Below are 20,840 nucleotides of genomic sequence, written 5' to 3' on the forward strand. Positions count from 1 at the left end.
TTGCGTAGCTCCGTCTCCATCCCCATTCCAATTCCCATTCCCATTGCCATTTCCGTTTCCGGTTTTCAACAATGCAGCTGCGCACATTCAATTCACTTACGTTTGATAACTGGCGTTGCATTTAGCACTGCCACTACAATCCTGCCGCAGCCCAATCAAAATGGCTGCACATGCGCACCCATTATCATAATAAGCGCAACTTATTGCCCGTTTCGCGGTCCTGCAGGACATAAAGTTCTCTAACTAACGGCGGATTGGTCCTGTGGTCGCAGGACGAAGGTTTCCGCGCTTGGCTACGGTTAGCCCAAATTGTGGTGGAATTACCAGGCTAATATAAAACATGGTTTCAAACTGGTTCAACTTACTAAATGTTTTAAATTACATTCGCACTCATCGGAAAACTTGCAACAAATCCTTTTTTTGGAATATTTTGTTACTAGTAACAGTGTATTTAGAAACAGATAAATCAAATTAAAGAAGCAGCCCAATTTCATCAGCATGAACCCATCCTGAACTTATTCCCCCGTGCCATGGCTTCACTGTAGCCCTTGGCTGATGGTAATCTCCGACTGCACCACGTCCTCCTCCCCTGCCGCCTGAATCGCGGGATTCCCGGGCTGCAGGAGGACGATTGTCATGCCAGAATGCGCATTTCCGCGTCCGCATTTAGTTAGTTGTTGTGTCTCTGGGTGAGTTTAACAGTAAATTGAATTAAAATTTATTGTGTAAATTGCAGAATTCCGAAATCGCGCTGCTCTGCACTGCGATGAGCTGCGTTGCACAGAGGAGGACTCGCCGAGACAGCGGCACAAATCCAATACAAATAAAATTAAGTAAAAATGCACAAAACGTGGGCAGTAAAGGGTAACCAGGGTGCACTACAAACATACACACACGTACATACTTGTATACTTGCATACATATATGCGCGTCTGTGTTGGCACAGAAATATGCAAATGCGATATTGTCGCTGGGCGACATTTACAACAATTACAATAACAACGAGGGCACCTAACTGCGTGCGACATGTGACACGAGATTTCGAATGCAGGCGGTGGGGCGGGGCCATTTATAGCATATATTTTGCATAAAGGGAAATATGCAGCAGGATCTCCGACTGCTGCAAATAAGGGGGGAAAACGGGAAGCGGGAATCGGGAATCGGGCGAGAGCAGCGCAGAAATCAAATAAAACAAATTTGGAATTTTACAGCAGACAAGGAACCGAGCGGCAGCGTCGAAGGAACCAAAGAACTGCTTATGTGCGACAATGTCCTGGTCCCAGGACCTCCTTCTTCCTTTCCATCCCTTGCTCGCCCTACTCTCCTGGCTGCCTCCACATGTTCCTTAAGCTGTCAGCAATGTGCGAGTGCGAGAGTGCGAGTGCCAGAGCCAGTGCCAGTGCCAGTGTGTATGTTATGGAAACAAACAGACTGACATTCAATTTAAATTCCTATACAAATAATTGCACGGCATGGGCATGGGCATGGGCATGGGTGTGGGTCAGAGGGCTGCGATTCCGGCAGGGAGTTGACTGTGATTGCTGCCGCCTGCCACCGATAGATTGCAGCTCCCGGATAAAGCCCTTACCTGCCCCTAAGCTCGATTTTTCACAATACTTATGCACAAAGCGAAACCAGAACACTGGGGATTGCAGTGACTGAAAGGCTATTGAAAGTTGCAGAAATTAACCTAAAGCTACCCGGAGCAAAGAACACCAGCTTCAACATTCACCCTAAACGTACCTATACATGTTTCGTTTAAAATCCCTATAAGTTACGCATCAGATGGACTGAAAAGCAATCACCATTAAATCCAATAACTTTATAATTGATTTTTAACAGAGAGTCATAAATTCAATGAAGTAAGCCCCTTTTTGGAACCATAAACTATAAGTGACATGGTCCTTATTAATAAACTACTAAAATACATTTATTGCCGAAGGCCATTTAAAAAGTTTTGTATTGATTATAATTTTAAACGGTTTACATCTTTATAATTAATTTGTAACTAAGAGATTTTATATAATTTTTCATGATCATGAAGTTCACACTATTTAACCACTTTTTGTGGCATTAACATTGATTGTTAGGTATGCTCTTTTGAGACGAGGTTAAACAATAAGGATAGGAACTGCACACTGATTTAAGTACACAAGCAGTGATGAATTTCCTGCTTTGCCCGTTTTGGCCCAATGTCAATGGCCAGACTGCAGTCTCTAGCACATCCAGCTGAAATAATAATTATAAATTCCCGGTGCTGCTCGTCTGCCTGGATGCTCGCTCGCTTTATCCCCGCGCCATTATCCGTGGCTCATCATCAGCTAAACCGAAAATAAATGCCATTTCCAACGAATTTCTCAATGCAGCGCACGCACAGGACGACGAGCCACGACCACAGCCACAAGGACATGCTGGCTTTTGTCCTTGCCAATTGGAGCTCAGGCGGCTCTCATCGAGTGCTGGAAAAGGTACAATGGGCTATCATTATCGAGCGTTTACTACCGAAGGTACTTCTATTTTGATTTGGATGTATGAAAAAGGCTTAAAAGATCATACACTTAATACTTTCAGATATTTAAATGATTATGTTTGTATAAAGGGCAGAGCATTTAAGCATATATTAAAGGGACGAAAATCCACATACAGTTTATCCTTTTAGTTCATGAAAAATAATTTTTTCAATCTGAATAATTGTAGGTACACATCCTTCGTCCCTGGCAGGACTCCCCATGTTCGTCATCTCTGCTCCACCGACTCACCTGAAGTTGGGGATTTTGGCGGCGCCCCAAACATTATCGGCGCGCTTATCGCGTCGTCATCATCGGCGTTATCAACAGCTTAGCGTCGCCGCAAAAACTTTGCAAGTGCGCCACGTTCAGCTGCAGCAAGTGCCACGCCGCAGCACCGCCCCCTTCCGCGACTTACCCATTCCGTGCGCCTCAATAATTTTGATCAGATTTTCCGACGCGCTTGTCCAGCGGTGGTGTCGTGCTTCCTGCAATATTTTTGCATTTATAATGCAATTCATCGTTCATTTTTCATACTTGCACAAAGTGGATTTTTATTAGATTCCCTTTATACTCGCCACTTTTCCCCCTTCGCCCCTTCTCCCCTTCGTCCCCTCCTTCACTTCGGGAACTTTGTTTTCGCCATGCGTAGCCTGCACTTCTGCCCGCTTTTAATGTGGTCTGGTATATGACCGCTCCATATGGAGCGCTGGGCAACTTCGAAATTTCAATATCATCGCGTGGGATGGGTGACGGAACCAATAAATTCCAAATAAGTAGAAGTATAAGAATGCATTCGCAGGGAAAACTATTGCTAGTGGGGCTCGGGATTTTTCTTAATCTGGATAGACACAAGTAGCCCTTTATCGAAAATGGAAAAATACAAAAGGGGATACAAAAATATTTCAGACATATGAATCTATTTTCTGAGACATAGTCAAGACCAGCAAGATTTTAAGATGCATGAACAACATATTTTAGATAAGATTTTTGAGATCTTTATGAGAAAAATATCTTTCCTTTCTCCCTTTAACTTTTGAGTTTTATGTAATAACTTTGTCACGCAAATTATAATTTTACACATAAATCATTATAGTAATTTAAAGAATGCTGTTTATGGAAGTTAAGAAACATAATCCACTTACCCAGAATTTATTGTTAGTGTCTTTAAATTCAGTCATGTCCTCGTGAGGAATTCTACACGCCCCCCGCTTTTAATAACTGCAAAAGTTCAAAGTGCGTGGCTTCATTTATTATGCATATTTTCTGCACAATTTGTCAATGCCGTTCGCGGTCGTATGAGGCCGTCGAGGAAAAACTATTTGGAAAACAAACGCCAAACCAGCTCCCATACACATGGCGAATTTTCTATTAAATAAACTGTCAGTCATTGACGATGGTGCGTCGGCGACGTGCGGATGCGAAAGTCATACCCGATGATGTTCCAAATAATTGCACTCGGCAGTGGGAAATAGGATGGAAAATGTGTGGAACGGCGGGCTGGGAAATATTAACGGCATTTTTAGTGAGCGGCACGCAGACAAAGGATAAGAAGAGCGGCATGCCACCGCAGCATATTATTTGCCCGTCTGCGTCCTAATTGAATGTTGCACGTAGAATATTGGAAGGAAAGTGAGTTGGGTTCATTACGGGGTCACAAAACGTGAGCTGGTGAGTTCATACATATGTTATGTACATATGTACATATATACATACATATATGTTTATCACATTTTGATTGCATTAAAAATGGGTGTGGAAAATAATTAAAAATGGAAAACCACAAGACATTGTCAGATATCCATTGGGTTAATATATCTTAAAACTTTAATTTATTTTGGACCAATAATAAATTTTTTAAAGTCTAACATGTTTAAACCTAAGCAGTCGGAAACAAAATCGAAATTTTCAGATCATAGATCTTCTTAACCAAATACAAAACGTGTACCTTCTTCCTTTACAAAAAAAAAATGCACTTGTGAATTTGAATCACTCGTAAGAATTGCTTGGACCTGTCTGTCTATCCAGCGATCGGTTAATATAAATATATAATTTTCGTTTTATTTTCAATTTAACTTCCAATAAGTCTATTAGCCCTTGAATTCTACAGATGCAATCATGCAAGGTGATCCGAGCACGGTGCTCCAAACAAGGTGTCTCGTGTACGGTACCCCGTACAAAGTTCGCCGTACCCTTTGGGTTCTACAGGTCGCTCCGTACAAGGTGCCCTTTATAAGCACAGTGGAACAGCCGATGGTCTTATTCCTTTTTTTTAAAGGGTTCTGCTGTAAAAATAGTGAGCCAAAATAAAAAAAAATCAATTTTTTTGTTACTTGCAAGCTTGCAAGAAACTGCGGCTTTTAATTACGGTGCAAATTTTTCCATTTTCCATTCCAAAAATGTTAACATTTTTTTAATTACAGTGCTGTACCACTCTTATAAATCGGTTTGGGTATTCGCTATTCGCTAAATATGCGACCAATGAACCTCTTTCGTATTTACTGCAGCTGTCGCATGGTATTATTGGCAGCGGCATGCTCCGGTCCTACTATCTCATCCGCGTGCTCTGTTTATAATTTAGGAATTGTAAATTTTTGCAAATAACCATGGACGATGAAGCGGAAACCTACAAGCTGTGGCGCATTCGCAAGACCATCATGCAGCTGAGCCACGATCGGGGTTACCTGGTGACCCAAGACGAGTTGGACCAGACTCTGGAGCAGTTCAAGGAGATGTTTGGCGACAAGCCCAGCGAAAAGCGGCCTGCTCGCTCCGATTTGATAGTTTTGGTGGCCCACAATGACGATCCCACGGACCAGATGTTTGTCTTCTTCCCCGAGGAGCCAAAGATCGGCATCAAGACCATCAAGACGTACTGCACCCGTATGCAGGAAGAGAACATCCACCGGGCCATCGTTGTGGTTCAGGGCGGAATGACGCCCTCCGCCAAACAATCTCTCGTGGATATGGCCCCCAAGTACATCTTGGAGCAGTTCCTCGAATCCGAGCTGCTCATCAACATCACGGAGCACGAACTGGTCCCGGAGCACGTGGTCATGACCGTCGAAGAAAAACAGGAGCTGCTGAGCCGTTACAAACTGAAGGAGAACATGTTGATGAGGATCCAGGCGGGCGATCCCGTGGCCCGATACTTCGGACTCAAGCGCGGCCAGGTGGTTAAGATCATCCGTTCCTCTGAGACGGCGGGGCGGTACATATCCTACCGATTGGTGTGCTGATACTGGACTTTTGAACCACCGACTTCCGATCATTATACGTATTTTAAGAACTCTATGATTTAAGGAAAAGGCAGCGAGTTGTATACATTAATAAATCGCAATCTTTTCGACGATTCTTGTTTGGGTAACAAAAAAAAGTACTTCCTTGAATATTAGGAATTTACTAAAGTAAAGAATTAGTTGGAAGTCTCATCTCTTTTACTTACTATAAAAAATACTACAAGTTGGCAAACTAAAATTAATTAAAGTAGCATTTTAGTTTAAACAAGTAATTATGATCCAAAGCGAATTTTTATTGGTTTCTTTGTGGAGCGCTTAGGAAATCAATTACAAACTTTTTTTACATTACAAAATTTACTGTGGGTATTTCAAGTTATCTTTTTCATAAAAGAAAAACCGTAGGAATTAAGGGAAATCAAAATTTATAAGCAAAAAGCATTTTGTATTGAAACAAATACAAAAATAATTTTTTATCATTTATGTTTATTGATTAAAATAAAAAAGAACAGCTTCTTAAAAATATTTTAACAGAGTTTGCTTTTGTCCATTTGTGCATACTGAGCTGCGGTCACACTGTTCTGCTTGAAGCAATTCGGTCGTAGGAAAAACAGAAAGAAATAAAAACAAATCAAATGGCCGGACGTGAAGCCGTGAAGCGAGCCGTGCAGCAGGTGCGTCCCATCCTGTCCGTGGACCGGGAGGAGGCCCGCAAGCGTGCCCTCAATTTGTACAAGGCCTGGTACCGCCAGATTCCCTACATCGGTAAGTGTTCCTGGTTATGTCATCAGAGTGCGCATCCGTATCCCGACGCCATATAATGCCATCCATACCCTTGCAGTCATGGACTACGACATTCCCATGTCCGTGGAACAGTGCCGGGACAAGCTTCGCGAGGAATTCGTAAAGCATCGCAATGTGACCGACATCCGGGTGATCGACATGCTGGTCATCAAGGTAAAACCATCCTCAAAGATAAATGCTGAAGGTCATCATATCCTCTTACGCAGGGCCAAATGGAGCTTAAGGAATCCGTGGAGATCTGGAAACAGAAGGGCCATATCATGCGCTACTGGAAAGAGTCGCAGGAACCCAAGCCCACCGACTTCCTCTCAAAATTCATCCAGGGCGTTAATTAGTTATTGAAATTGAAATAGTTTAAATACAAACTCCGACAGAGTGTAAAACGAACCCAAGGGAGTTTTGTGCGCTTCAGAAACGCGTGTGTCCTTGTTTATTGAGATTGTGACTTCAAAAATATCATGGTTTCACTGTGAATACATATATATGAATGTTCAGATCTAAATTTGTTGAGCAAAATAGTTGTTCAAACTTAAACAGTGGTGGTGTATTAATGCTATTTCGGTTAGGGCGATTTGTAAAGTGCAGACAGTCTTCTTGCTCTCGTCAGCTAGTATTTGTGCCGTTTCAATTTGTAAATTCTATGCAGGTAGATTGATCTTCGCCGGTTTTTAAGGTATTAAATTTAGCAGGTTGTCCAGAGTGGCGGAGCTGGCAAAGAGATCTGTAGTTATGTCGTCATAATCCACGCCCAGGCTCTCCAGCTCTGTAAAACAGTCTTCCGTGAGGCCTGGAATCTCCAGCGAGTTGATCGACTTGTTAAATGCATCGTGACGATTCGTGTAGCCCTTCTTCTCGCGAAACATTTCAGCCAACTGCTCGTCGCTCAGCTCGATGCCATGCATCTTCTTGGAATGTTGGCGGAATCTGAAACAGGCATAGTTAGGAATTTCGGTCCCATTGATAGATTAAATTACGTACTTGCTGCGATCAGCAAACTCGCTGGTGCAATTTTGACACTTGTACGGGTAATCCATGTGCTCGTACTGATGCTGACGCCTTCGCCACCTGGTCTTCGTCTCAAAGTTGCACACCTCACAGCGCCAGACCTTCGACTTCTGGTGACTTCTTTGCTCGTGCTCGCGTAGCAAGGTCATGTTTTGGAATTGATTGCCACAGGTTAAGCAGCTCACTGGTTCATCGTTGACGTGAGCTCGTTCGTAGTGCACTCGCAACTCAGCCGAGTTAACGTAGTTAAGCGAGCACTCACTGCACTGAAAGTGCCTCTCCGAGTGCCGCTTGCGATGCATGGTTAGGGTTTCGGCGCTCTTGAAGCTCCGCCGGCAGATCTCACACTCGTGTACTGTTTCCACGGCATGGAGTTGCTGCAAGTGCAGCTCGTACTTGCGCATGCTGTTAAACTGTTGATCGCAGAAGCTGCAGTGCACGACATCCTTCACCTGGCAGAAACGCTGGTGGCTGTGCAGGCTGGCCTTCTGGTTGAACACCTTGTCGCATGCCGTGCAGGCGTATGTTTCCGTTGGCGACACAGCAATTTGCACTGGAGTGTGCACCCTGGTGTAATGTTTCCTGGCCGACCGCTGATCCTTAAAGATCCTGTCGCAAGCCGGACAATTCGCCTGCATATAGCAGTACATTTCTGGTGGATAAACACATTGAGTAATGGATCTCCTAGTCCGAATGTTAAAGCCTACCAAAATCACCATCTATTTTGTGGTGTTCGATGAGATGCTTCTGCATTTCATTCCTGTCTTTCGTCTCATAACTATTGCAAGGTCGGCACTTGAAGTTTTGATCTGAAACAAAACTCATAGGATCGGTGCAAGGAAGTAAATAGAAAAAGCAGCTCACTTTTGTTTAGACCAATTATATCGTCTTCGATCATAGAAATCTTGTGAATACTTTTGTAATGAATTTGTAGCTGCTCCGCATCGGTATGCGAGTATTGGCAGATGTTGCATTTCAGAATGGGTATATTGGCCATCGTACTGCTAGTCGTGGCCAGCTTAATTAAGAGTGGAGATGAGACCTCTATTCCATTAACTAGAAAGCAGGAATTGATAACTATGAAAAGTCTATAAATAGTTTAGATATACTTACATTTCATCTGAGTTTCATTGTTGGGGTCCTTCTTGGGACTTTGGCTACAACCGTCGTCGTTTAGAGTCATCTCCAGAGCGCGTTGTATAAGGTCACACTCCTCATCCGTCACATCGCCGTTTTTGTTATTGATACTGTAATTGTTATTATTCTCACCATTTTTTTCCGCGACGGATACGACCATAACAGTCTCTCCAGGTGTAATACTGTTCTCAAAGAAGGTCTCATTGTTTTTGGCATCCGAGCCGTCGTTCTCGTCTTCCTCCTCCAGATCATTGGTGTCGTACTTGACATCAAAAAGAATTACTTTTCCGGGGTGAAATTATGTATGTTAGGGTACATGTTAGGGTAAGAAATCAAGAAGGGTACCTTCATCTTCCTTCGGCGCCCTCTTGCTGCTCGATGAAGCGTCGACATCCAGTCGTGGCACCTTGGTTCCTCGCATGTAGAGGACATTCTCCTCGATGGGACCCGTAGTCGCTCCCTCGTAGCCCCCAACAAACTGCTCGAACTCCTGGCTAAACTGGTTCCAGGGGATCGTTTCGTTGCTGGCCTTCCGTTTAAGTTCTCCAGTGGGACTAGGCAGTTTTATGCTTTTAGCTTCGGCCTGGAGCTTGAGATTCGACTCCAGGGCCATCTCGACAAAGTGCATAGCCACCTCCAGGGCGCGACAGCACCGCACGCAGATCTGCATGGGCCACAGGTAGCCACCTGGACTAATGACCCGCAGGTCCAGGTTGGTGCACTGCTTCAGGCTCTGAGCGTAGGTCCGACTTTTTTGCAGGTTGGGCACCTCGGCGCTCAACTGCACGGTTTTCCGGTCCACCGATAGACACGCTCGACACTTGGAGCCCTTGTTCAGCTTGTTCATGGCCAGCAGCGCGGGACCCGGTACGGCAGCGTCCATGGCGCTGCGGTTGATCAAGATGCTCCTCTGCGCTGGATTATCAGTTTGTGGTAGGCGTTTCAAAATATGTTCGGCAAACAATGTGTATTGTATTTTATACCGCTCTTTTGTGATCAAAAGCAGTGTGACCGTGTCTCGAGTCACACATGTTCCCATGCCGGCTGCCAGGAGCGTATTTTTAGATTCAAGGGCGTACCCAAAGGAGTCCGGGGTTAATTCACTTCTTATGGGAGCCTATTTGCAGGTATTGCATGATTACATTATTACATGATTACAATAAGCATACAGGCTGTTGCGTTCGGGCAGTAAATTTTGAGTTACAGGCGCTGATCTAAAAATGGTTCAGAGGCTATAGCCTTTGCGGTTCGCTTTCAAAAATAGCTACAATACTGGACAAGTTTTCTTTAGAAATAATTAAAAATAATAAGTTCATTATCGCCCATTAACCCCCGTTAAAAAAAACTTGCATACGCCCTCGCATTTGTACGTGCTTTCGCTCTGGTCACACTGCACCGAGTATATGTGGGCGGACGGACACTCCATTGAGCGGACAAGAAAACTGTCTAATTTTGCAGCGAGTTCCACCAATTTCGACAGAAATAGTGTTCATCGCTCACTAGTAATGTTCGTCTCCAAATATGCTACCGGGAAGAGTCAGGAAAACTAGAACACTGCTCACTTTGGAGGAGAAAATGGAGGTAATCCGGTCCCAGGAGCGAAATAAGCTAACGGTTCGGGATCTGGCTAAGAGGTAAGGTCAATGCTTGATACATACATACATACAAATGAATAAGTAAAAGTAACGAATTTCTGCAGATTCAACATTGGGAAGACACAAGCAGCAGACATTTTGAAGCACAAACAGTCGATTAAAGAGGGTTTGTTGACCGGAGAACTGAAAATGAACCAGATGCGAAGGAATCCCCTCAGTCAGCGGGGCGCCCAGATCGATGAGATGTGCTTCGATTGGTTCTCGCGAGTTCGGAGCGAAAACATACCCATATCAGGGGAAATGGTCCGGGAGAAGGCCAAGCAGATAGCGGTGGAACTGGGCTACTCCAATTTCTCCGCATCCTCCGGATGGCTGGAGAAATGGCGGAAGCGACACAACATCGGTTACAATGCCACCGGTGACAGCCTGGATCTACAGGAGTTCGAGGCCATTCTGGTCAAAAGCGAACCCATATCGAATAAGGATGATTGTGATGAGCCTTATCCCGTGACTTTGATAGAGCCTATCTACTCCACCGAAGAGGCTATGATGCAGTTGGCCCGCCTAAAGGAATTCGCTAAGGATGACTATGTTTCCTACCAGCAGTTGCTCAGCCTGGAAAACCAGTGGAGCTGGAAGTGGAACATTTTTAAGAAGGAGCTTCCTTGACCTAAGCAGGCAATATAAATGCAATATAAATACAAATTTTGGTCGAATCTAGTAGTAAAAGTTATTTAATGTATGTTTATTTTATAAGTATAACATCGTTGAAGATTACTAATCATTCTTTCTTTAAAACTATTGGGTTATTCTATCCATGACATTGCTCGTAATTATATAAAATACACGACTCATAAGGGCCGCTTGCCAAAAAAAAAATTATATATATATATAATGAAGAATTTTAAACACTATATGTGAAGCGTTTCTCTTTGGCCATTACAGAGCCAGCTGGTAGAGGTTGCCTCAATCATGCTTGGGAATCGAATGGATTAATTACTGTCACCTTGAGACGGTGAGATGGTTGCGGATTGTTATGTCTAAAGCGAATCCGTAAGTTGCATGTAGCCATTTGTGCAAGCCTACTTTTGACTCCACATAATACATTGAAAATTTCACTTTCACTGGCTGGAATCTATCTGTCTATAAATGATCATTCGTCTGTATTTCAGCTAATTTTATATGAGAGATTGTGTTTAATGGCTTAGTCTACAACTTAACAGGAAAACTTCAAGACATTAGATGCGCTAAAACGATGGAGAGGAACAGTACTTAGACTATATCAAACTTTGTACATTGTGCGATTACTTTGCTTGATTGTAAGAGCGTAGACTGAAACTACTTGGAATTATCATCAGCTCCTGTGGGCTCCCCATTTTCTTCTCTTGCACAACCCACATCCTTTCGACGGCCCAGGTGCGCCCGGGGCATCGTGTCTTTAAGATCGTTAGGTTCGGCCTGGCGCTTAGCCTGGGATGAGATTTTATCCAACTCTTCGGTGGTGAGATGCAAGTTATGGATTAGGACAACATGGCTTGCGAGTCTGCGTAAGAGAGGTGATTTTAGAAGGCTTACAAACGATTATAAATGGAATCTCTCACCTGCCACGCCGCAAATAGGAGCGATCGCACTTGGGGCACTTGTAGGTTATCTCACCTTTGTGCACGCTCATATGATTCTTCAAATGCACACTGGACTGCTCCTCCTTATTGCAAACGGGACATATGTACCGTGTGCTCAAATGTGAGGCATTTTGATGGCGTACCAAATGGTGTTTGAAGGCAAAAGTCTTCCGGCAGCCATCCAAAGAGCACCGAAGCGTCTTATCCTTGCTGTGCTTGGCCTTCGTGTGCCGCTCGAGCTCTGCGATTGTTACAAAGGTTTTGGGACACAGCTTGCACTGTGATTTCCGATTGCTGTGTCGCTTCATGTGGAACTTGAGCAACGTGAGCGTGCGATACGATGTATTGCAGATGGCACACTTGTGCTGATAGCCCCACCGAGATCGTTCCGTGCTGGAGTGTAGCTCCATTTCATGCTTGACCAGCTTGCCCAGCTCGTCAAATGTTTGGCTACAGAGCTTACACACGTAAATGGATGAGCGATGCAGACGGGTGTTGGAGCGTAAACCCTTTGCTGGCGAAGTTTCCAGGGCAGTGGTGGACAGCAGTTTGTCGCTTTCATTAATTGGGCTGCTGGATGAGGCATTGTCGCTAAAGGCTTTGGAGACGTCATGGATATTTGGCGACGATTGCTGGGCTTCGTCTCTCATTATGTCGTATTCAAAATCAAACGGTGTGGGCGTCGGAAAGAGAGTAGTTGACGATGAAGCTGTGTTTGTAACGGGTGACTCTGACGAATTCGCTTCCGCTGCAGCTGCCGCTGATATTGCTGCTGCTATTGCTGTTGTAGTCACCGCGGTGGCTGCGTCCAATGTTACGGGATCCAGTTCTTCCTCTAGCACCGCCGGTTCCGCGTGTTCTCCTGATCCATCATCTTTGCCGGCTACTTCTGGTGAGTACAACAACAATCAACGATCATTGTTCGTCGCCGAACAACAGCGTTTTTAGATTATCTTTTGAATTATGCGTTGGCGTGTGTTGGGCATAGTTGGAATGGGAATTTGAGTTGATTCGTGCAAGGCTACTGAGGCTCTTACCATTGCCATCGCCATTGCCTAAAGCAGCCGTCGTCATCTTCTCAGCCCCAACATCCGTCTGCATCATCTCATTATGCTGGCTATCCTCTATGACCGGGTTTTCTGGCCCAGATAAAGTTAACGATGATGTGGCCATGGTCGTCGTGGTGGCTTCCTCGCTTTGCGGCACTTGCATCTCTATAATTGTGTCCACCAAATGACTGCGCTGCAGGTGTCGACTAAGGGTGGTCTTAGCAGCAAATGACCGAATGCAGCGCGGGCATTCAAATGGTAATTCTGTTGTTGGATTTAAGAGGTATTAATATAAAGCCATAAAGAAGTAAATGGTTTCTAAACCAATCAAAATAACAGAATTACTTACTGCGAATGATAAACACTTCGTTTGCATGCTCGGATACTAAAATGAAAATATAATTGATCATATTAGAAAAATTCCATAAGAACATAGGAATAAATATAAATTATACCTTTAATAAAATTATTAATTGACAATAATTGGAATGAATATAATCATTAATGATAGAAAAACTACAAGTATGGCTTCACATTTGTTGATATATTGTTTACTCACCTCCTTCATTAATCCCATGGTGGGCATTCAGATGCTTGCGCATCTCTGAATCTGATTCGCACTCGAACGGACACTTGGCGCACATGAGCATTGGTTCTGAAGGTAAATAGAAACTGCTGATGCTGTAAACTGAATTATACTACATGCAGCTTACTCTTTATCCTGCCAGGATACAGATTTTCGATGTTGGTGCGGGCAACGGAAACCTTATCACCCTTCGCCTGGACCATGTCCCTCGTGGGCATTCTCTTGTGCACAGTTTTGTAGTGTCTGATCAGCAGTCGCTTCATGTTGTAAAGGTTGGTGCACAACTCGCAGCGATAGGGGGCCAGGCCTGAAGACGAATCAGATATGTGCATAAGTATTGGGTTACTAGAGCTATGTGACCGAGTCAGCTGACTTACCTCGGTGAATAAACATGTGGTTCTCGAATTTATACTGGCTGGTAAACTTCTTATTGCAGTAAATGCAGTAGGGCTTCTGCAGATGCTTCGACTGCTCGTCATCAAAGTCGTCCACATCATCATCGTCGCTGGTCAGCAGCAGATTTTGATCCGTGGCAGCATCATTGTTGTCATTCTCGTCATCGTTCTCGACGTCGTCTTCTTCCTCGCCCACTGCGTCCTCTTCCTCCTCGAAGTCCTCGAACAAATTCTCGGCATCAAAGTCCAGACTGATATTGTTATTATCAATCACGATGTCATCACCATCCACAACGGGCATATCATCCGCAGGAATTGTGCATATGGCAGCCACATCGGTGTTGTCAATGAAGTCCTGCATGTCGCCAAACATCGAATTGCCAGATATGTTTGCTGGTGTCTGCTGTACGGCTTCGTTTACCGGCAAATTGCCCTCTGAGATTTCGGGAAAGATTCCAAATGCATGGTTGCCGGCTTCTCCGGTGGATTCCACCACCGTTGTCACTGGCGCCGGGTTCGTCACAATCAGGGAATTGGAGGTTGCTGCATAGAAGAGCGGCGTCGCATCTACCACTACGTTGATGTCGCCCGATTCAGTGATGGTCGTCGATGTTGTGGCCACCGGCTCTATTTGCTTCACTGGGTTGAGCATTGGTTGATGTACCGGTTGCTGCACTGGCGCTTGCGTTTCCACAACAGCAGAGGGATCTGGAAGATATTACATTACAAACACGCCAACAATATGAAACATATTTAAAGGAAAGCCGGGGAATTCAAACGAGTGTACAAATTTAAACTGTTGGACTTAAATCAAATTTGGTTAGAGTGCAGGCTGGAGTAACTTAAAAACAACAACGGTAACTAAGAACATTTACTTATTATCAAAAACGAGATAAACTGCTCCTTCAAAGTCCTTACCGAAAGTCCACAATCCCTCCACTTGTAATCGATTTGCTCTTATTTACATGGAATAAAGGCCTCAACGTTTTTGTAGTTTCATCAGCGCGATGGCTAAAGGGATTCCCCAATCCTACCCGATAGTTAATGCCAAAAAACTAATTGCCATTATGATATGAGCATCAATTTACTAGAAAGAGGACATTGCCTTGATATACACGATACATTAAAAAGTACACGGTGTTATGCTAAGTTTGTATGTACAAAAAATTTCACAATTTCAAATTTGATTGCTATGATCTATATTTTCAAGGATAAACATTCAATTTAACTTCTGTGTCGAATTTTGGTTTATGGTTTGTCACAACATTACCGCAAAAAAAAAAAATTAAAAAAAGAAAATATTGCACAAAGTGAGTTAAAAGCTCAAAAAAAAAAAATAACAAAATATACTCATTAAAGTAACGAAAAGCAGCGAGAATTTTCATTTGCGAATAATTTCATAACTGTCCAAAAACCCGGCGAAAGCTGATACCAGTTCAAATGCCCTGGTTAAAACGATCTCAAGACTCACATTTAATGCCCAACGGGATGTCGATGTGATTTGATATCGTAGCTGGAGTCTGCTGCTTGGCGGCAACGCCTCTCGGTGTTGTTGGGGCAGGGTTGGCTGCCGGCTCGCCCGTCCAACTTGGACGCAGCTGCACCTCCGTGGGTTGCACCGTGTGCCGCTCCTTGTAGTGCATTCGCAACTGGCTAACGGTGGACGTTTCAAACAGACACATGTCGCACGAGTAGACGCGGGACTCTGTAACTTGCGCCTGATCCTTTCCGAACTTGCCATTTTCATCAAACCGATGGTGGACCATCTTGTAATGCTGTACAAGATCGGCGCTGCGCAGTGAGTAAAAATTGCATTGGTCGCAGTAAAATTTGGGCAGATCTGTTTGAAAGAGAGTGAATTAGTCATCGGGTATGATAAACGACGGCTGTTAATGAAGGTGGAATAAACTAACTGCTGTGAGTCAACTGATGAGATTTTAGACGCGCTACAGTGGAAAATGCTTTGGGACACAATTTGCACTTGTGCTTGTAAATGGATGTTCCGCTGGCGGCTGGTTTTGCCTTGACTGTAAGCGTACAAAAATAAGTAGAAACGGGTTTTTAAGTCTCGGAAAAGGACCTTACTTTTTATCTGCGGCATCATATCCTCCACGATTAATTCGTTGACATCGATGTCCATTGGTTCATTTTGGCTGGACAGCAGATTTTGTAGGCTTATATTGACGTTGGCCGAATTATTCGGTTTGCTATCGTCAATATACTCGATGACCACGCCTAAAAAAAGATCATTGAGTTTTTCATTTTGCAATAATGTGCTCCTCGCTCGCTCAACTTACCGCTTCCGTTAACCTGTTGCAGCGAACCATCGGGTAGAACGAGGTACTCAGTGCCGATGCTAACATTGGGCGTATCCATGGGCGGAAGGGTGGAGGTCAGGGTGTCCACTGCCGGTGCGGGTTCACCCATGCTGACGGCCAGCTGCTGCTCGATGTCTTGCAGTTGCTCGTTATCTATATGAGGCTGCGGCTGAACGTAGTCTTCCGGCCTTAGTACGGTGGGTATCAGCAACTCCATGTCCTCAAGCGTACAAACCGCCTTGAGCTCTTCTTCTTTTGGCGTTGGGTAATGCTTTGATTTAACGTGCTCCTCTGCCTGGCTAAGGGGCATGTTATGCATGGTAACATAGTGCTCGAACAAAACTCGTTGCTTCAACGATGTGAAACTGCACAGCTTGCAGTTGTACGACAGACCCTCTGGAAAAGAATTTTCATTTCAAGTTAAATAAATTACGGTTGTGGCGAAATTCAAACTGTACCTGCATGCTGACGAATGTGTTGTTTGAGCTCCAGGCGATTGTAAACCACTTCTCCGCAGACCTGGCACTCGTGCCGCATTGTTTTCAGGAGCTGTGTCCTCTCGGACCCCGGCTGAAAGGAGAAAACATAATATTGTACGCTGGAAAGGCGACCATTTAGGGCAACACACCTCTGCAGGCGCTGACTCTTGAGCCAAAGTGCCATTCAGTCTCCTTGAGACCTTGGGACACAGCTTCCGGCACAGGATCTCGTGAGCACGCAGGGCATTCTGAAGGAAGTAGTAAGCAATCTGCAGGCTTTTGCTGCACTCGATGCAGATGTTTTGCGGCAGCTCCGGCGTATTCTCGGCGCTCACGCAGAAGAGCAGGCAACGGAGCAGCGGGATCTTCTCAGAAGCGTCCGCCGGGTCCAGACTGCGCGCAACCGCCACCGAGTCCAGTTTGAGATACTCCACATTCGTCTTCAAGCAGCAGCGACATGACAACTTGTAGTCCACTTCGGCGCCCGAAATTTCGTCCGAGTACGGGCTCTTCCTCTTGTTCAGCGCCATCGTTCACGAGATGCTCATCTGGTGGCAACCGTATCGCCAGCGGTCCGTTCGAAGCGATTAGCTGGTGAAGCGCCACAATTTATCACGTCTTAGCAAATAAAAGTTGATTGTTTTTCTCCACTCGCGTCGCGTCGAAATAAATTGGGGAGACAGGGTTGTTTGGCATTGGTGTTTTGTGCTGCAGGGCTGGCACACAATTACCAGGGCTGCGACTTCGGTCGATGTGCAGCGTCTATCGATAGGCCGACTCTTTCGCGCCATCACATTTTCAGTTTCCCAGGGATACCAAACTTTTTTTGAAAATGTTTGCTATTATTTATTTCTACTACTCGCATTGTAGCTTTACATACACTCAGAGGAAAACTTAAAAATGTAGTTAATAAAAAGTTGTTTAGCCAATTGCTGATATAAAGTAAAAATTAAATATATCGTAAATATATATAAAATATCCTGATTATAAATGTATATATTTGTTTTTGATCACGATTAAGTAGTCCAACATTTAATGTTTTTTTGTTGGTGATACGAAATCCCAGCGGTTATTTAAACTAAGAAGAAAGCCCGTGGAGTCTTGAATCCAGAAAGCTAATGTAAAACACGTACGTTAAACTGAAGACCATAAATGAATCTAGTGAATTTATTAGCTTTTAGTATTCAGCTCAGTAAGAATATTAAGTTGTGTACTCCATGGGCACGCACTCCTCGGCTGCCACCTCGTGCGAGTGAGAGTCGTCCTCCATCAGATGCTGCAGGCTCTCATTAGGATAACTAAGAAAACACAAATATTAGATTGGTGAGCCAATATGGAAAGGGTACAACCTATTACCACTTAGAGGGGCTCTCATCGCTGAGCATTGTAGTGGGCACAGTGGCCGAAGTACACTCCGGACTCATAAGCTCCAACGGGTTGGGTCGTCGTTCCTGCAGCTGGCGGGCAATCTCAGCCTGGCTGAAGCCAGGCGACACCTCCTTTGGAGCACTGTGTAGTTGCAGTGACTGCTGCGAAGGTGAAACTGTGGCGGTAAGTTGTTTTTTGGCAGCGATTGCTGTGATTCCATGGTTCGCGGGCAACATTCCGGTTAGGATTTTCCGTCTTCGTCCTCGTGTGGCGCCCACAGTGGGCATGTGCGGAGGCACACCTGGAATTCCCGGTGCGCCCTTGTCTTTGTGCTTGCGCCGAATAGCGTCCTTTGATATCTGCGATCCCCCGGCGGCACCTGACGTTGATGCTGGCTCCGAATCGGAGCTGTCGGTGGCATCCGAGTCGCTGGAGTCCTTGGCAGGCTTCTCGTACAGCAGCAGACGGTCCAGCAAGAAGGTGCGATCCCGGGAAACCTTGAGCAAACGGCGTTGGTTGGTGTGCAACAGATCTTGGAAGTATTCGTTCTCCTGTAAACACAAAAAGCTGTGACTTGCCGTTGGCCAAGTTCAACTTTAGATATTTACGTATATCAGGAACTTCAGCTTCTTCTTCAGGTTCTTGTAGCGCTCCTTAAAGTCGGTTTCGCCCGCTCCCAGGCCCGCGGAAACCGAGGATGAGCTAGCGGGTGCTGCTCCACGGGAAATTGGCGGGACACGATCTCTGGCGGGTGGTGGGAATTCATCGTCGCTCGGAGGCTCGTCCTTGATAGCGCCATCTTCCTGGTTGGCGAGGGATCTACAGTACCAACCGTCTAGCATTGTATTTTAATCGCCTCTCGTTTTGTTAATTTTTTTCTATATGTACATGCCTCTTAGAGATGGGAGCTTTGCGATAGCTACGAGTTCCGCACACTAATCGATTAACTCGAGCATTGCTATCAGACGATTATCTACCGTTTCTGTTATCACTCATTCAAAAATTGAGTTTTGTCAGTTAATTAATTTATATTAATGTAAAACCCGCAATTATCTCTTGCATTAGAAAACTTTTGATCTGAAAAGAGCTTAACTAGACTCTTGAAACTAATATGCAAAGCACTTGTAGCTAAACATTATATTTATAATTTCCCTAGTTAATTTATCATTTTAATGAAGGTTTTATAACTTCATTTAACTTTAAAATAGGCATATTTCTAAAATGTTTGACTTCAAAAATTTTAAAAGTCGTATTATAAAAATGATCACCTGAGGAAACCGATAAAGATGTTAATTGCTAGAAACTGTTTTAAGTTTATTTTTATTGACATGTTTGTTAATTTATAAAAGCAAGTTTGATAAGTTTTATATATTTACACTAAAACGTTTCTGATTTATAGCTTGGCATATTGACTCTCATGCACCACCATTGCCGACGTGATGTCTCCCAAAGTTTGGCAACCAATCAGTGCCATGGTGATCTCAAAGTCCTTTCTCAACACACTCAGCATCTCTTCCACGCCCTTCTGTCCATTGTAGGCCAAACCCCAGACAGCTGGACGACCCACAAAGACAGTTTTTGCCCCGAGAGCCAAAGCCTTGAAGATATCATTGCCCTGCATGATCCCTCCGTCCAGCATAACCACCAGATTCTCTCCCACGGCCTTCACGATCTCCGGCAGGGCTTCGATCGAGGCCGGTACCGTGTCGATTTGGCGGGCTCCGTGGTTGGAAACAATGAGTCCGGCGCATCCAAACTCCTGAGCTAACACAGCATCTTCGGCAGTCAGAACTCCCTTCACCACAATGGGCAGATGAGTGATACTCTTCAGCCAGGCAATATCCTTCCAGGTGATGGTTGGATCAAACTGGCTAGAGACGTACGCATTTATGCCTGAGGCGCCCATTGCGGCATTCCCCACTCCAGTAGCCTTAACACCCTGGAAATTGGCCAATGTCAGGTGCGATGGTAGGCTGAAGTTGTTGCGCACATCGGCTCGACGGTGTCCGAAAATAGGGGCATCGATAGTCAGGACGAGCGCCTTGAAGTTGGCCTTCTCGGCACGGCGCACCAGTTTTTCCGTGATGGTACTGAATTGTAAAAGGTTAGTAATTAATATAGAGGTACTTGTTTACACATATAAAGAGTAGTATCTTACCGATCCTTGTAGATGTATAGTTGGAACCATTTGATGGTGTCCGGAGCACCATTTGCCAAATCCTCCAGCGAAGTGGTGGACAGTGTGCTGAGTATAAAGATGGAGCCGGCTTTTCCGGCCGCCCTGGCATTGCCTACCTCGCCCTCCGGATGTGCCATCTTCTGCATAGCCGTGGGAGCTATGCCCAGAGGCCACTTCATCTGCTCTCCGAAGATTTTGCAACTAATGTCCAGGCGGGAGACATCTCTCAGACAGCGAGGCCGCAAACGTAGCCGCCGGAAGGCCTCGCGATTCAGTCCCAAAGTAAACTGCTCACCGGCGCCGCTGCGGTAGTAGTCCAGAGCATTCTTCTCCAGTTGCCCGGCAGCCTTCTTCTCAAAGTCCTCCACGCACACCAAAGCCATGGCCGTTATATAACAGGGGAATGGAAATATACAATGTTTGGCAACACCTCTTCACGCACCTCCCAGACTCGCACTGAATCCACTGAGATTAGGTGCCGGCATCAACAGCTTTTGCCCGGCAGGGTCTATAAACCGGGGAATCGCGATAAGCACGCTGTCTGCCGGCTGAAATAGATA

The 20,840-nt window shown here is 44.9% G+C and overlaps 7 protein-coding genes across 10 annotated transcripts; 3 read left to right on the plus strand and 4 right to left on the minus strand.

Moving 5' to 3' along the window:
* Positions 1-5,023: 5,023 nt before the first annotated feature.
* LOC6529341 (DNA-directed RNA polymerases I, II, and III subunit RPABC1) lies at positions 5,024-5,856 on the plus strand. Its single transcript, XM_002090310.4, has one exon. It carries the CDS (start codon positions 5,114-5,116, stop codon positions 5,744-5,746), a length of 633 nt encoding a protein of 210 aa, XP_002090346.1. The 5' UTR covers positions 5,024-5,113; the 3' UTR covers positions 5,747-5,856.
* Positions 5,857-6,300: 444 nt separating this feature from the next.
* Positions 6,301-6,934, plus strand: LOC6529342 (NADH dehydrogenase [ubiquinone] 1 alpha subcomplex subunit 6). The gene is made up of 3 exons (XM_002090311.4): positions 6,301-6,508; positions 6,585-6,700; positions 6,754-6,934. The coding sequence occupies exons 1-3, from the start codon at positions 6,379-6,381 to the stop codon at positions 6,880-6,882; spliced, it is 375 nt and encodes a 124-aa protein (XP_002090347.1). The 5' UTR covers positions 6,301-6,378; the 3' UTR covers positions 6,883-6,934.
* Positions 6,935-6,944: 10 nt separating this feature from the next.
* On the minus strand, positions 6,945-9,809 carry LOC6529343 (zinc finger protein 175). The gene is made up of 6 exons (XM_002090312.3): positions 9,035-9,809; positions 8,666-8,971; positions 8,417-8,608; positions 8,260-8,361; positions 7,526-8,204; positions 6,945-7,471 (listed from the first exon to the last, which is right to left on the minus strand). The coding sequence occupies exons 1-6, from the start codon at positions 9,726-9,728 to the stop codon at positions 7,216-7,218; spliced, it is 2,229 nt and encodes a 742-aa protein (XP_002090348.2). The 5' UTR covers positions 9,729-9,809; the 3' UTR covers positions 6,945-7,215.
* Positions 9,810-10,058: 249 nt separating this feature from the next.
* Positions 10,059-11,200, plus strand: LOC6529344 (tigger transposable element-derived protein 6). Its single transcript, XM_002090313.3, has 2 exons — positions 10,059-10,323; positions 10,389-11,200. The coding sequence occupies exons 1-2, from the start codon at positions 10,211-10,213 to the stop codon at positions 10,951-10,953; spliced, it is 678 nt and encodes a 225-aa protein (XP_002090349.1). The 5' UTR covers positions 10,059-10,210; the 3' UTR covers positions 10,954-11,200.
* Positions 11,001-17,436, minus strand: LOC6529345 (zinc finger protein 160). Of its 4 annotated transcripts, none has more exons than XM_015196695.3 (13): positions 16,883-17,435; positions 16,713-16,824; positions 16,234-16,650; positions 16,022-16,171; positions 15,850-15,963; positions 15,408-15,776; positions 13,919-14,644; positions 13,669-13,848; positions 13,515-13,610; positions 13,305-13,340; positions 12,944-13,219; positions 11,886-12,792; positions 11,001-11,827 (listed from the first exon to the last, which is right to left on the minus strand). In XM_015196695.3, exons 1-13 carry the CDS (start codon positions 17,261-17,263, stop codon positions 11,623-11,625), a joined length of 3,969 nt encoding a protein of 1,322 aa, XP_015052181.1. In that variant the 5' UTR covers positions 17,264-17,435; the 3' UTR covers positions 11,001-11,622. The 4 variants fall into 4 exon arrangements, with proteins under 4 accessions (XP_015052181.1, XP_002090350.1, XP_015052180.1 ...); XM_002090314.4 differs by having other exon boundaries at positions 11,886-12,795; XM_015196693.3 differs by lacking the exon at positions 11,001-11,827 and having other exon boundaries at positions 12,569-12,859; positions 16,883-17,436.
* A 431-nt stretch (positions 17,437-17,867) lies between these two features.
* Positions 17,868-19,015, minus strand: LOC6529346. The gene is made up of 3 exons (XM_002090315.3): positions 18,710-19,015; positions 18,090-18,652; positions 17,868-18,031 (listed from the first exon to the last, which is right to left on the minus strand). The coding sequence occupies exons 1-3, from the start codon at positions 18,941-18,943 to the stop codon at positions 17,935-17,937; spliced, it is 894 nt and encodes a 297-aa protein (XP_002090351.1). The 5' UTR covers positions 18,944-19,015; the 3' UTR covers positions 17,868-17,934.
* A 387-nt stretch (positions 19,016-19,402) lies between these two features.
* Positions 19,403-20,678, minus strand: LOC6529347 (peroxisomal (S)-2-hydroxy-acid oxidase GLO5). The gene is made up of 2 exons (XM_002090316.4): positions 20,260-20,678; positions 19,403-20,191 (listed from the first exon to the last, which is right to left on the minus strand). Exons 1-2 carry the CDS (start codon positions 20,661-20,663, stop codon positions 19,495-19,497), a joined length of 1,101 nt encoding a protein of 366 aa, XP_002090352.1. The 5' UTR covers positions 20,664-20,678; the 3' UTR covers positions 19,403-19,494.
* Between the last annotated feature and the right edge of the window lie 162 nt (positions 20,679-20,840).

Source organism: Drosophila yakuba, chromosome 2R, assembly GCF_016746365.2.
Source record: "Drosophila yakuba strain Tai18E2 chromosome 2R, Prin_Dyak_Tai18E2_2.1, whole genome shotgun sequence".
NCBI classification, from domain to species: domain Eukaryota; kingdom Metazoa; phylum Arthropoda; class Insecta; order Diptera; family Drosophilidae; genus Drosophila; species Drosophila yakuba.